The sequence below is a fragment of the Sapajus apella genome, unplaced genomic scaffold (assembly GCF_009761245.1).
Source record: "Sapajus apella isolate SASKATOON/1434 unplaced genomic scaffold, GSC_monkey_1.0 scaffold49, whole genome shotgun sequence".
NCBI classification, from domain to species: Eukaryota; Metazoa; Chordata; class Mammalia; order Primates; family Cebidae; genus Sapajus; species Sapajus apella.
The window spans coordinates 249,506-264,704 of NW_022436989.1; the positions used below are offsets into that span (position 1 = coordinate 249,506).

Sequence of the window (15,199 nt, forward strand, 5' to 3'; positions counted from 1 at the left end):
GATGGTGGTCACGATTTCATAACACATACATATATAAAATCATCAATGTGTACACCTTTCATATACACAATTTCTATTTGTCAATTGTGCTTCAATCAGGTTTAAAGAAAGCCCGATGAAACACATAGAAAAAAATCTGCCATTGTGATTCTGGATTGGTCTATTTCCATTTTTTCATTTTTTATGTATGCTGAAGATTTGATACTAGCTGTATGTGAGGTTAGACTTACAATATTTTCCTGGTGTGTTGATTCCAGTAATCATTATTTATCTCTACTAGTGCTTGTTGTCTCAAACGCTGCATTATTTCACATTAATTACGCTGGCTTTTTAAAACTTTTTTAATTCTTTGGTTAGTTATTGCCTGGTACATCTTTCATTCTTTTTCTTTTTCTCCTTGGGCCATAAAATCGTATTGGCAGGTCAGGGGAAGAACGCTACCTTCTCGTCCCCCTACCCAGGAGATGCCCTCTGAAGGAGAGCAGAAATCCCGGAGCCAGGCCTCAGAGGGCCTTAGAGGTGGACAGATTGTTGTAGTGATCCTCCTGGCTATTGAGCAGGCTGCGGTAGGCGGCGACCTCCTGCTCCGGCCGCGACTTGATGACCATGAGCCACTGGTACTCTGATTCTGCCGCTCACTGTCAGCTCGCACATCACCCAGCTGGGCTTCAATACCGCCGACCAGCGCCTGGGTCTGCGCCAGCTGGGCCCCAAAGCGCGCCACGGTTTCCGCCAGTGTGCCTTCCAAGGCAGCTTTCATGCTCAGCTGCGACTGCGGCTCAATCTCAAGACCCTGGAGGGTGCCCGCAGGTCAGTGACATTGGACCCGCTCATCTGAAGGGGCTCCGTGTGGCGAGCACGTTCTCGGTTCAGCTCCTCAGTCCTGCTGGTAAACTAGACGTCTCGTTCTTCCGGTTCCGTCCTTCCGATTCCGGCCGCCATGACCTCACGTTGGCTTCGCACGTCACTCAGGATCTTGGCGAGAAATCGGTGCCAGGAGCCGAATCCATCTCCACACAGAGCTGGCCTCCCGCTTGGCCCGCAGGCACTGACTTCCTCCTCGTGGTTCTTCTTCAGTCTGGCTAGCTCTTCCTTCAGGCCTTGGATCTGCATCTGCAGGCGGTCCTGCCTGGGTCAGCTCGCCCAGCCGCGGCGCACGTTGATGGCTGCCGAGGCGCATGCGCAGAGCCGCTGCGTGGCAGCCTTGGTCCAGAATGCTCTGCAGCCAGACGGGCGCTGTGGGTCTGCAGGACGGTCCTGGATCCTCAGTAGTGGCACCAAGAAGCTTGTCCCACAGGCCCTCATGGCCTTGTAGTAGCGGCAGTCGCGGATTTTCACCTGCAGCTCGCCGTCGGCCTCCTCCAGGGCGCGCACCTCGTCCGAGTAGGAGGCCAGGCGGTGGTTGAGGTTCTGCGCGGGAAGCTTCTGGTTGCCCGCCGGCAGCCCGTCGGACCGGCCAGGACGCAGCCGTCTGCCCAGGCGGAGGACGAGGACACGCCGCGGCTGCTGGAGCCCAAGCGCATGCTGGGTGTGCTAAAGGCGCCCTCCACCCCAAAACGCGGGGAGCCGCCGCCCAGGCTCCCGAAGGACAATGTGCTGGACAACTGGCGACAGCCGTAGGAAGTCAAGGTGAGGCGGAGGACAGACTGAGCTACCCTGTTCCCAGGAGCTGCGATTGGCGGGAGGGGCCATGTCTTCCATTCTTTCATAGCCTCAGTCTCTCTGCATCCTTATGCTTAAAGGTGTCTGCAATCATAATAAGGTATAATCAGATCATCTCAATTATTTTACTAGGAGCACTTAGTTCAATTACATATTTTATTGATAGATAATATTTGTATATATTTATGGGGCACATGTGATATTTTGACACATGCATGCAATGTGTAATAATGACTGATATAATTGGGGTTATATGTTAGCTATAACTTCTAACCATATTCTTTTTGGATCTTATGTTTCATGTGTCATAGTCATTCTTCCATTGCGTCTTTTAGAAATATCAAATCTTTATTTTTTCATTTTATAAACTTGTTTTGGTGTTTAAACATTACAGTATGTACTCTTGCTATACTAAAGTTTAACACAAATTACTTCTCTACTTCATCAATATTGATATAACTTTATCTTCATGATTTTTATACATTTACGTTTTGGATAAATTTAAACTGTATCTTACATTAAAATTATTGCTCAGTCAATATTGATTATGACTCATTTGCATATTACCCTTTGGAGTTAATGTTTATCATTCTTGCTTATATTTCTGTGTTTCCTTTTGAGATAATTTATCTATGGCTGAAGAATTTCGTCCACTTTTGTTTGTTGGAAAAATTATTTTACCATCATTTTTTATAATTTTTGTTACACTCAATCTACATCTAGTTCACCCCTATTACTGAGACATGGTCCTACTGGGCTCTTTATTGAGAAGCTGGTAGATATCTCTATCCTCAGCCTTGAAAGCATTTCTCCCAATATTAATGTGGCTCATTAACTTGCGTCCTCCATATCTTTGTTCAACTATAACCAGAGTGAAGATTAGCTTAACTCCCTATATAAAATGTGACCTATTCAGCTCAAGATTTTCCAACACTTTTCTTCTGATAATACTCCATGTCTTCTTCTCAATTACCAAATTTATTTTCCGTTTACACCCTTTAAGTGCTAAAAAGATGAAGATTTTTATTTGTTTTGCTCATTGATGCATCCTCAGTTTGTAGAACAGGGCCAGGCACACTATAGGTGCTCAGTAGTCGTCTGTTGAATGAATGGATGAATTGAGGCCTAAAGGAAGATAATATAGTCATGGAAAGTTATCTTTGCATCCTCATACTTAGAGGTGAAAAAGAGCATTCTGAAGAGAGGAAAGCTCTGTGAAACCTTGGGTATGGAAAGAGCTATAGTGTTTCCAGGGTTGGAGTATGGCCCTTCCAGATGGAGAGGCAATACCATGTAGAAAAGGCCACAGACTCCACAAGAGGTAGCACATGTAGTAGTCAGGGGCAGGGACAGTCACCTGCCTGCCTGGGCTTAAATCCCTGTTGAGCATTTTATAAGCTGCATACCCTTGGTCAAGCTACATCAACTTACCCATGGAGTCTCAGTTACATCAACTGTAGAGTAAAGCTAATAATAGGCTGTGAGAATAGAAGTATTCCACACATGTAACACACTAAAAATGGTGCCAAATCATAATAATCACACAAGTTGTTATAATTATTACATTATTTGTTAAATAAATTAATAAAATACAACCATGCGTGTACATTAAACTGTTATTTGAAATTGTATTTGTAGCATGTGTCACCATTGGCTTGAACAGGGAAAAGTGTGAGAAACTTCCGTACTTCTCTGGTTAAGAAAGATTATGAATAAACCAATTCTACTCCAGACAAACGTTCCAGATAACCCATGTCTCTGATCTAATTTTGGGAGGTTTGACTTATATGATCGCAGAAAATAAGAACTTGATTGAGAACATATTCTAGAAATTCTGATGAAAGAAAAATCTCAACTGTACATTTAGAATCTCTGAGGTTTTGAAAGTGTTTAGCCCCAAATGCCTATGGAGAAATGAACCACCTGCCCCTGAGGATTCCCTGCTTGGGGAAGGTCAGGGAAAGCCTTAAAAGCTGTTTTGTCACCTGTGAAATGTGGATGATTTTAACTTCACCCACAGAGGGTGAGGGTAGGATGAAGTGGTGAATGAAAACTGTTTAGAACAGAGTGGATGTTGAGGAACAATCTGAATATGGTGTTATTTCATACTCATCACTGAGCCCATGCTGATATCAAAACAAATTTTCTATGTGGTCTAAGGTGCTCAAGCATCATAAACACAGATTTATTTTGAGAGTTCTCAACTGTAATCCTTTTTTAGGACTTTTGGCTCAAGGGACTGGACTAGAGATCAATGCTATGAGGGAAGATCATCTCAATAGGAGAGAAGAACATTGGGCTGAAACCTACTGAATAGCAACTAAGGGAGTCAGACATCACCATAGTATGCCGATTGTTTGTTGGAAGGACACTTAACATGAGGAGAGAGACACTAAGGAAGAGAGGACCAACTTAAGTTCTGTCACACTTTAATATGAAGCTTTCTGCAATCTCAGCACTTTTTTCAAAGCCCCTGTGACATCCTTATTCCTGAAACTGTAAATGATAGGATTCAAGACAGGTGTAAGGATAGTGTAGAAAAAGGACACCATCATATCTTTCTCAGGGGTGTGGTAGGAGCTGGGGAGCATGTAGCTGTAAATAGCAGCTCCATAGAAGAGGGTGACCACTGTAATGTGGGAGGAGCAGGTGGTGAAGGCCTTTTTCCTACCCTCAGCTGAGTTCATCTTATGGATGGTGAGGATGATAAAGTAGTAAGACACTGAAATGACTGTCACAGGGATCAGGAGCATGATGACACAGCACAAGTACATGAAAATCTTATAAAGTGAGGTGTCAGAGCAAGAGAGCTTCAAAACAGCAGGGACCTCACAGAAGTAGTGCTGAATCTCATGGGATCTGCAGAAGGGGAAGGTCATGGTGATGGGAGTGAGCATGAAGCCATCCACTGAGCCCACGAACCAGCAACCTGAGGCTAGGAAGAGACATATCCTATGGTTCATGAGCACAGAGTAACGGAGAGGTTGGCAGATAGCCACATAGCGGTCATAGGCCATGGCGGCTAGAAGGCAGTACTCTGCTCCTCCCAGCTGCAGGTAGAAGTACATCTGGGTCGCACACCCAAGGACTGAGATGGTCTTCTCTTTGGCCAGCTGGTTCACCAGCATTTTGGGGACAGTGACAGAAATATATGTCAAGTCTATGAGTGAGAGCTGGTTTATAAAGAAGTACATGGGAGTATGCAAAGAGGAGTCAATGTGGATCAGAAGTACCAATATGATATTCCAAGACACCGCCATCAAAAATATACTGAAGATAAGCAAGCAGAGGAGGCCAGGGTGTGAGATCTGGCTAAAGATTCCCAACAGGAAAAAGTCATCACCTAGGGTCCGGTTGGCCAGCCACATGTTGGAATGATGGGTTGAGGTGGCTTTACCTGGAGGACAAAAGTAAATTTTATGTTATTTATAATCATGTTGTACCACACATAAGTATGTTTGCTTTAATTTAATTTTTAAAAATCAGTGAAACAATTAGTTTATTTCTAACATCAATTCTGAATTTGCACTAAAAAGAGATAGCACATTAGATTGTGAATCTGATTCACCATCTAGAATGACAATATTTATATTCTCAAGATGACTGTACAACTGAAATTAAAATATTTCTTATAGGAGATTATATAGTCACTAATATTTTTTGTTATTTTTACTTGTATATGTTAACATTTGTTATATTTTCGAGTGTTAGTATCTTATAGTTGCATGTACCTATATTGCTCAAATCCCATTCCCATGGGATTTTAAAGAGCTAATAATGAATATTATAAGTATTTCTACATATTTGACCTTTAAGAGTCATTTCTACCAAAAAGGATTAGTAATACTTGTGTTTCTTAATATTAAATATCTTGTTACAAATCTGTGCACATACAGTATTTTAATATTTAAAAGTAATATCTTAAGCAACCAGCAATTGTACACATTTTAAACATAAAATCTCAAAACCTTTATACAACAGTTACCAATTTAGTGAAATATCTTTAGATGTATTAGTAAAGACACTAGTACAATTTGTTAATTTTTTCTAAAATGATTTAAATGCTTTTACCTACATGTGATTTTAAAATATATTTTTATACTTACACTTAACCTATTACAAAGGTATTAATTTTGTGAGTTATTTATTCATATTTTCATGATTTCCATAATGATGTTTTAATTTGTTGGGGTTCTGCCAATCTTTCAAGATATCAAAAAAATTATGGCTATCTGAGATCAATGATGCTTCAGGAATCAGCATTTTCATCCAATCAGTAGTTTATTCTGAGGTGATTGGGCTGAACCTCACTTGGAATTTCTTGGTCTGAACTGTCTTTATAAAATGAAAGTAAAATGTAATTCGATTTCACAAGCTCACATGTTTTCTTACAACCTCTCCATTTTGCCCATAAAATCTTGGTGAAAGGAAGTTTGCCTCAATTTGTACTTTTCTTATTGTGACATCCAACATATTTATTGTATGTGGGTTAGTCCTCCTATGGTTTCTTTTCCTAATGGTTAAAGCATGGGGTCTCTGACATTGGAATTTTCTTTTCTTTCCTCCTCCTCCTCCTCCTTCTCCTCCTCCCCTTCCCCTTCCACCCCCCTTTTTAAGACTACTCAAGTGCACTAGTGAGAGGGGAGGAAAAAGTAGAACAAAGAATTCTGTGAACAGTCAGTTAAGATAACTCATTATCTTCAGATCATCCAAGTTCCAATTTCTTCTCAGAGTATCTAGTCAATTAATCACTTTGTAATAGACTGTGGAATTCTTCTTCTAGCTGGTTAATTTTGGAGATCAGTGGTGCTGGTCAGCACTTTCCTGTTCATAGCATTTTCTCTCCCTTGTTCAGAATTCTGTGATTTACATATGGATCCCCATTATTATTATTTTCTTCTTAGATAAGGAAAATGCATATCTATTCTTTATAAAATAAAGTTTTAGGTATCATTAACGTTCAATATCTTAATAACAGTTGTCAAATGTTTAAATAAAACACACATTATATTCATCCTTTTTATATTGCAATTTCTCTTATGTATCCTTTTTTACATTGCAACTTACACTTTGTATTATTCTTTGTTATCATTAACTTAAAATTTGTAAATAAGAATTATTGTAATTGGTCATTATTATTTTCTTTTTTATTTCAAGCATTTTTCCCTGGTCAAGACTAATCTCCTTGGATTCTTTTTCTTTTGTTTTAGAGATACTTAACACAAGGGGACACAGAAAGCATAAGAATAAAGTAATATCAGCTTTTAACAAATTGTTTTATTATGTTAAAAGGTTTAAAACCAAAGGGGACTGAAGGTATTTTCAGTAAATAAACATCATATCATTGGCCATAACAAATGGTAGATTAAGTCAATTGTAATTAATTAATTAATTACTAGACTAATTAAGAAACTATTTTTTTCCCAGAGCAAAAAGTAATTTTCTAAGTATAAAGGCAAAATAAAGAATTCCCAATAAACTTCAAAAAATTGGTAAAATCATTCAGTAGATTGTAAAAGACAACGAAGCAAAATTATTTAGAAAGATTTGAAAAAAAAATTATCGTCCAAGAATGAAGCATATATATATCCAGGAGTAAAGCAGGATAGAGGCCCTTCCTCTCAGATATCCAAGAACTTAGAAAGTAAAGAATCCAGTTAAACCATTTTGGAAATTCAGTATCAGCCCGTTTCCAGCCAATGTCAGTCAAGGTCTATCCCATAAAATAAGACAAAACAAGTGCAAAATGTGAGAGTCATGGTATACCTGGGCTGAAGTAAAAACCTGAGACAAATAAAACACACGTGCCAAATCGAATGGTACTCATCCATCTGTATCACATAATGTCTCAAAGAAAAATCAAGAAATAGACATAAAAGGGGTAAGGAAAAGTAGACTCAATGGAATTTCCACAGTTTATAGGAGCTAAGCATTTTCACTTATTGCCTGGCTTCCCAGTGAAATAAGTAAAGTATATTTAATGTCAACTCCCCAAAATGGAGTCCATTTAGGGACAGTGTCCAGGATAAGACTAGTGCCTGTTAGAGCTGACTAACTCTGGGTAAAGAGGCCCTGTTCCAAATTGAACAGGTGGTTTACAATGAGTACAATTATGCATATCACTAGTGAGATGGACATCAGCTAGTCAGGGTGAGCATATCTCGGGTTTATCCAGGAGAACAAAAGTGAGAGTGGATATAGCATTTCTTGGCCATGTAGTTCAATCTACTGTTCTTCCATAGACACTGAAACAAGGAGACCCAGTTTATAAAGCTGCAGAACAATAAATCTCCTTAACCAAATCAGTTAATTTGTATACTTCTAGGAAACCAGTGACACAAGCACAGACAGCCATGCAAGACAGAAGAACAGCAATTAGGTTCATTCAAAAGTAATACAATATTTTCAAGCTGAATTGCTATTTCTAAAACTAAACCTTCATGATGAAGCAAGCAAACTAGTTGTCACAGGCTTCAGAGTAGTAACATCTGCACTATAGGAAGGAGAGGACCCCTCCTTCTCCTTCTTGAGTGGGCATTGATACTCCAAAGTGATGTGCCATGCTTCACCAAGGAAGTAGAATTATGTTGCTCACCATGAGGCTTAAACCTCTATCAACCATCTCTCACTCATCCACATGTTCCTCATTTATGATCTGGGAGATCAGTTTTTAAAAACAAAGGGAAAAAAGGAAGAAGGAAAGGAGGTTAGAAGGAAGAGAGGTAAAGAAAACTGTAATATTCAACATTGCTTCGATTTTTAGAGAAAAAAATTACATCAGATTTGCCTGGAAAAAAATACCACCAGGAAGAAAAGCCTCAAGATCTGAAATCAATTATTTTTGGATTTAGCTCTCTTATTTTCTGAGGAATGTTGCAAGTCACCTAAAATTTTTGAGTTTTTTTTTTTCCGTATATACCTGTAGGGACATATACTATTTATTTCTACAGTCTAATTAATAGGATTGCCAAGAGGTTCAGATATGATAATATGCATAGCAAGTACTTTCTAAATTATAGATTTGTGTGTAATATTAGGTTAAATACATTTATAATAAATGCTAGTTATTTTATGTGATCTATAATGATTAATATATAATACATAATTATATATTAGTATATTTTACTAATGTTATATTTGCTGTATTAAATATTATGTATTAACTATGTTATATTGGTAATTAATAATTATATCAATTGATATACAATTCTATAATAATGCATATATTTATGGATTATTATTAAATATCAATAAAATATATTTAATAAATTTTTAATTTAATATTTGATAAATATTTCTTTCTTAGTGAACCAAAGGAAGAAATATCATACCCTGAGGAATTTTATTTCCAATAAGATGCTTCCAGTATAGTTGTCTCGATGAACGAAAGCCTTGTCATTTTTATTTCGATCAATCTGCTCTATGATCAGTGAAACACCAGCCTGCTTTTCTGCGAAAGAATTGCAGATGATGCAGCACTGATGAAGTTGATATGAACTTGAGGGCTCTCCCTGAAGAGCAGCTGATGCTACTGAGTCTAACGTGTGGTCTTGTGACCACAAACTTGAAGAATGATGCTCTCCACAGGGACCCCTCACAGGGCTGTGGTGGCCTCCCTGAGAGCAGTGTTGGAGGAGTCTCTCTTTAGCCTTTGTTGAATTATAGGACCTGATTCTGTAGACTTTTTTAACTGCCTAACTCCTATAACCCTCCAAAGGACAATAAGTATCTATTAATAGCATACAGACTTCACCAGAATGTTTCCTTGAAGACCACTTCTCTCACCGGTCAAATCATTGCATCATCCTGCCATGAGGGAAAAGAGTGAAACAAACCCAAATTAGACCATTGATAACACATTTAATAGAGTATATTCTTCTATATATGATTACTGGTTTTCTTAGTAATGACTGATCACTGTAGAAAGTTTAAAAACTTAATATTATTATAAAAAGGAGAAGTAACAATACATACTCCAGAATGCCAAAGATAACTAAATAAACAGTTTGGATTTTCCTTTTTTTAGCCATTTTCGTATAGTTAATATAATTACTATGATTTTCTTCATACAATTTTGTATCCATTTCATTTGTCTTTGAAAATATTATGACCACATCTTAAACAAAAGTATGTTTGTATTTCAGTATACATAAATGTAAAACAACTAGATATTTGTATTATTTCTAATTTTTCTTATTTATGCCAAACATAGCTGTGCATAAGAAACCATTATGTAGTTTCTTATGCACAACTATGTTTGGCATAAAATATAGAAACTATATAAAATATAGTTTCTATGTTTAGTTTCTATATAAAAATATAAAAAACTATATTTTTTATAGTTTCACCTACATTAGGCATTTCTCCCAATGTTATCCCTCCCCAATCTCCCCCTGCCAGCTACCCCTCCCCTAGCTTCCTACTCCCAACAGACACCAGTGTGTGATGTTCCCCTCCCTGTGTCCATGCGTTCTCATTGTTCAACACCCGCCTATGAGTGAGAACATGCAGTGTCTGGCTTTCTGTTCTTGTGTCAGTTTGCTGAAAAGGATGGTTTCCAGATTCACCCGTGTCCCTGCAAAGGACATGAACTCATCCTTTTTTTAATAGATGCATGTATTCCATGGTGTATATGTGCCACGTTTTCTTTGTCCAGTCTATCACTGATGGGCATTTGGGGTGGTTCCAAGTCTTTGCTATTGTAAACAGTGCCACAATGAGCATATGTGTGCATGTGTCTTTATAATAGAATGTTATAATCCTTTGAGTATATACCCAGCAATGGAGTTGCTGGGTCAAATGGTATTTCTATTCCTAGATCCTTGAGGAATCACCACACTGTCTTCCACAATGCTTGAACTAATTTACACTCCTACCAACAGTGTAAAAGTGTTCCTATTTCTCCACATCTTCTCCAGCATTTGTTGTTTCCAGGTTTTTTAATGATCACCTTTCTAACCGGTGTAAGATGGTATCTCAATGTGGTTTTAATTTGCGTTTCTCTAATGACCACTGATGAGCATGTTTTCGTATGTTTGTTGGCCACATGAATGTCTTCTTTTGAAAAGTGTTTGTTCACATCCTTCGGCCACTTTTGAATGGGTTTGTTTTATTCTTGTAAATTTGTTTTAGTTCTCTGTAATTCTGGATATTAGTCCTTTGTCAGATGGGTAGCTTGAAAAAATTTTTTCCCATTCTGTTGGTTGCCAGTTCACCCTAATGATTGTTTCTTTTGCTGTGCAGAAACTCTGGAGTTTAATTAGATCCCATTTGTCTATTTTGGCTTTTGTTACCATTGCTTTTGGTATTTTAGTTATGAAGTCCTCACCTTTGCCTATGTCCTGAATGGTATTGCCTAAGCTTTCTTGTAGAGTTTTTTATGGTGTTAGGCCTCATATTTAAATCTTTAATCCATCTGGAATTAATTTTTGTATAAGGTGTAAGGAAGGGGTCCAGTTTCAGCTTTCTGTACATGGCTAGCCAATTTTCCCAACCATTTATTAAACAGCAAATCCTTTCCCCATTGCTTGTTTTTGTCAAGTTTTCAAACATCAGGTGGTTGCAGATGTGTGGCATTGCCTCCGAGGGCTCTGTTCTGTTCCACTGGTTGATATCTCTGTTTTGGTACCAGTACCATGCAGTTTTGATTACTGTGTCCTTGTAGTTTAGTTTGAAGTCATATAGTGTGATACTTCCAGCTTTGTTCTTTTTGCTTAGGATTGTCTTGGCTATGCAGGCTCTTTTTTGGTTCCATATGAAGTTTAAGGTGGTTTTTTTCCAGTTCTGTGAAGGTCAATGGTAGCTTGATGGGGATAGCATTGACTCTATAAATTACTTTGGGCAGTATGTCCATTTTCATGATATTGATTCTTCCTAACCATGAGCATGGAATGTTTTTCCATCTGTTTGTGTTCTCTCTTATTTCCTTTAGCAGTGGTTCATAGTTCTCCTTGAAGAGGTCCTTTACATTCTCTGTTATACTCAAGTATTTTATTCTCTTTGTGGCAATTGTGAATGGGAGTTCACATATGATTTGGCTCTCTGTCTCTTATTGGTGTATAGGAATGCTTGTTATTGGTGTATAGGAATGCATGTTATCATGTAACACCCACATGGAAAACTCTTCAAGGACTTCCCACCCCACTCAACCAAATTCAAAGTGCCCTAAGTGTTGTTGTTGAATCTCACAGAACTTGGAAAATAGAAGTTTCTGGCCATAGATGTTAATGAATCTAGTGTCCCATTTACAAACTTAGTGTCCTGAGAGTGACACAAGAATGTTCTTTGATGCTAAGTATTTAGAATGTATTCCCTGTGAGTAGTTTTGTAATGCTTGAAACTCCACCCATTTATACTCAGTTCTGTTCAATTCACTCACCATTTATTATGGCCTAGTATTTGACAACTGTACTCAAGAGTGTAAGAGATTCAAAGATAATATTAGCTCTGTAGGGAACCAGCCCCACATCCCACCCGTGGGTACCCTGAGTTTGATGGTGACAAAGGAATGAGAAAAAGACAGATTAAGAGTGAAAGGGACCATGTGACCATCAGTTTTTACTGGAGGCAGTGAAGGCCCCGATCTCCCACTGTATTTATTGGTTACAATCACTTTGATCTACAGGGTAGGGGTGGAGTAATGGTTGGGAGAGGGTGATATGATGGTGGGGTGAATCACTGAGCCAGAACTGAATCAGTGAGCCGGAACTGGTGAGTCATTCTAAAGATTGATAACAGTGGCAGTTTGGGAGTTTCACAAAACAAGAACATGTGTTTATCTTTAGCTTATTATCTATGCACTGCTGATGGAATGCAGGCCTTAGAAGGAGTCTGCAAGCCTGGCCACATCATAGTGGTATGAAGGGGTTTTATGTCCTTGAGCACAATGTTTATGGTGACAGAGCTGAGGTCACCCTGCCCCAGAACATCAGGCATGGGGAAGTTTACCTCCCCAGAGGCCTGCTGCAGTTTGCTGCGGTTTGTTGTTCCCAGTTTGTATGTTACTCACAACGAATTTATGTAGGCACTGTGTAGGTCCTTTCTCCTTTACTGCTTCTCCCAACAGTCTTACAGTTACATGGGGTTAATACTATAATAAAAAACATGACTAAAGTGTGTGCTTTATCTTCTTTGTCACTTGTGCATTGGCATTCTTTTACTCTATTCCTACAAAACTAATCACAGAATTTTTGACTAAATATTTGATAGCTTTTGTAGATTTTTTTTCTCATTTTGTATTGTTTAAACATGAACAAATGTGAAGGAGATCTAGTTCAGAGTGAAAGGTTGCTGTGAACTCTAATATTTGGAGTTTTTCTTCCCTAGAGAAAATAAACAAGCACAGATAAATTATTTAACTTAATAATAAATGAGTTTATACTTCACTGAAAGGTCTCTGCATAACAGTAAAATATCTTTCCCTTGCTCCCCTTAGGAGCAAGAATCCAGACAGGGTGAATCATCTTAATTGCCAATAGTAAGTATACGTTGAGAGCTGACCAAATAATCTCTAGTGAAACAGGGCAAATGGAGGCAGTTCTTAGGAAGCCCTATCCTCTTGGCAATGAATCTCTAAGCATCACCTATTGCTACTTTCTGAGCTGATGAGCAACATGCAAATACCTTTTTGAATGCCCCTATGACATCCTTGTTTCTGAGGCTGTAGATGAGGGGATTGAGCACAGGTGTGACAATGGTGTAGAAGGCTGACACCACTTTGTCCTGCTCAGGGGTGTGGAACGACTGCGGCAGCACGTATGTGTAGAAGGCAGCTCCGTAGAAAATGCTCACCACAGTCAAGTGCGAGGAACAAGTGGCAAAGGCCTTTCTGCGACCTTCAGCTGAGCGCATGCGGTGGACGGTGAACAAGATGAGGGAGTAGGAGGTGGAGATGATAGAGATGGGGATGAGCAGCATGAGGACACAGCAGGTGTACATCAGAGTCTCGTACAACAACGTGTCAGCACAGGCCAGTTTGAGAACTGCGGGGATCTCACAGAAGAAGTGGTTGATACTACGGGAGCCACAGTAAGGGACATTCATGGTGATGGGAGTGAGCAGAAAGCCATCCAGGGAGCCGCCAAACCAGGCGCCAGCAGCCAGCAACACACACATATTGTGGTCCATCAGGACTGGGTATCTCAGAGGGTTGCAGACAGCCACGTAGCGGTCATAAGCCATGAGGCCCAGTAGGAAGAACTCAGAACCAATCATGGTCAAGTAGAGGAAGATCTGGATGCCACAGGCCACAAAGGAAATGGTTTTCTCTTTAGAAGCCATGTCTGCCAAGAGCTTGGGGACAGTGGTACAGATGAAAAGGGTGTCCATGATGGACAGTTGACTGAGCAGAAAGTACATGGGGGTGTGGAGGCGAGAGTCCACCTGGATCAAGAATGTCATGACCAAATTTGCAGTGACAGCCACTACAAAAACAACCAAGATCACTGTGAACACAACCCCCACAGCCTCACTGTTTACCAGAAGCCCCAGGAGGATGAAGTCAGAGGATGACGTGGTGTTCTGCATTGATATTGCCTGTGACAGTTCCGGGGAGAAGGAGACACAGCACCAGGCGGGAAGCAGGAGAACACATTCAAGACGGGGAGAGTCTGCAGTGGAGATGGCCCTTTGGAGGGTGTTGGTCAGGAGGAAGTTTTCCAGAGTAGAGGCTGGGGAAGAACAAGTAGACTGACATGCACACCACAAAGCAGACACTGCGGCTGTATTTCTCTTTGTCAGAGAACAGCTCTTTATTGTGTCTGTGTTCATGCTGTTGTAGGTTATGGTAACTGCATGGTAAAATTGCTGTATGCTATAACCAAGAATGGGGTTTTAACCATGTATGTTCTGTCCATGCTGCTTTTCTTGTATCCAGAAAGTTATCTAACCCATAGTAGGGTAAAGTAAATACTAGTTGGAAAAGAAGGGATGATGGATTCATTGATTGACTAAATGGATAAAGGCAAGTGAAGCAAATAACTGAGGAAACGAAGGGTTAGGATAACTTTTGCGGCTTCATGAGTAAAATGTTCCCTATGTCTCTGTTATTCTATTATTTCTTTTTCTTTCTTTTTAAAATTAACCACATAAGTTTAAGGACTACGTGTGCGGTGTCATTACCTGGATGTGTTGCACGGCAGTGGAGTCCTGACTTTTACTGTAACCGTAATTCAAATAGAGTAGACTGTGCACATACTGATTTCTCACCCCTCAGCCCCCTTTCAGCCCCCCGCTCTTCCAAGTCTTCCATGCCTATTATTCCACTGCTTATGTCTAAAGTTGGGCCTCCTCACTGTTCTTTGCATTGTTTTGCAAACCTTTTTGTAGATCTTTCTTCAGGTAGTTTTTAACCTTTTTTTTTTTTTTTTTTTTTCCATTTATTTATTTTATTGCATTTTAGGTTTTGGAGTTTTTAACCTTCTAAGTCATTTGCAAATAGCTTCCAGAATTAAATTTTTAAAAAGCAGTTGATGACACTAAACTGATTCCCTGCATGGCTCCCCATTGCTGCTGTAGGTTTGGGAGACAGGCAGGGAAG

General features: G+C 39.4%; 2 protein-coding genes across 2 annotated transcripts; both read right to left on the reverse strand.

The window, feature by feature from the left end:
- Window positions 1–4,015: 4,015 nt before the first annotated feature.
- LOC116526154 (olfactory receptor 2T10) lies at window positions 4,016–5,056 on the reverse strand. Its single transcript, XM_032242457.1, has one exon. The coding sequence runs from the start codon at window positions 5,028–5,030 to the stop codon at window positions 4,092–4,094; it is 939 nt and encodes a 312-aa protein (XP_032098348.1). The 5' UTR covers window positions 5,031–5,056; the 3' UTR covers window positions 4,016–4,091.
- Window positions 5,057–13,182: 8,126 nt separating this feature from the next.
- LOC116526155 (olfactory receptor 2T11) lies at window positions 13,183–14,240 on the reverse strand. Its single transcript, XM_032242458.1, has one exon. It carries the CDS (start codon window positions 14,185–14,187, stop codon window positions 13,234–13,236), a length of 954 nt encoding a protein of 317 aa, XP_032098349.1. The 5' UTR covers window positions 14,188–14,240; the 3' UTR covers window positions 13,183–13,233.
- Between the last annotated feature and the right edge of the window lie 959 nt (window positions 14,241–15,199).

What these genes read in the sequence shown, in the direction of transcription:
- LOC116526155 (XM_032242458.1), bottom strand. Translation starts at nt 14,187, where the DNA reads ATGCAGAACACCACGTCATCCTCTGACTTCATCCTCCTGGGGCTTCTG.
- LOC116526154 (XM_032242457.1), bottom strand. Translation starts at nt 5,030, where the DNA reads ATGTGGCTGGCCAACCGGACCCTAGGTGATGACTTTTTCCTGTTGGGA.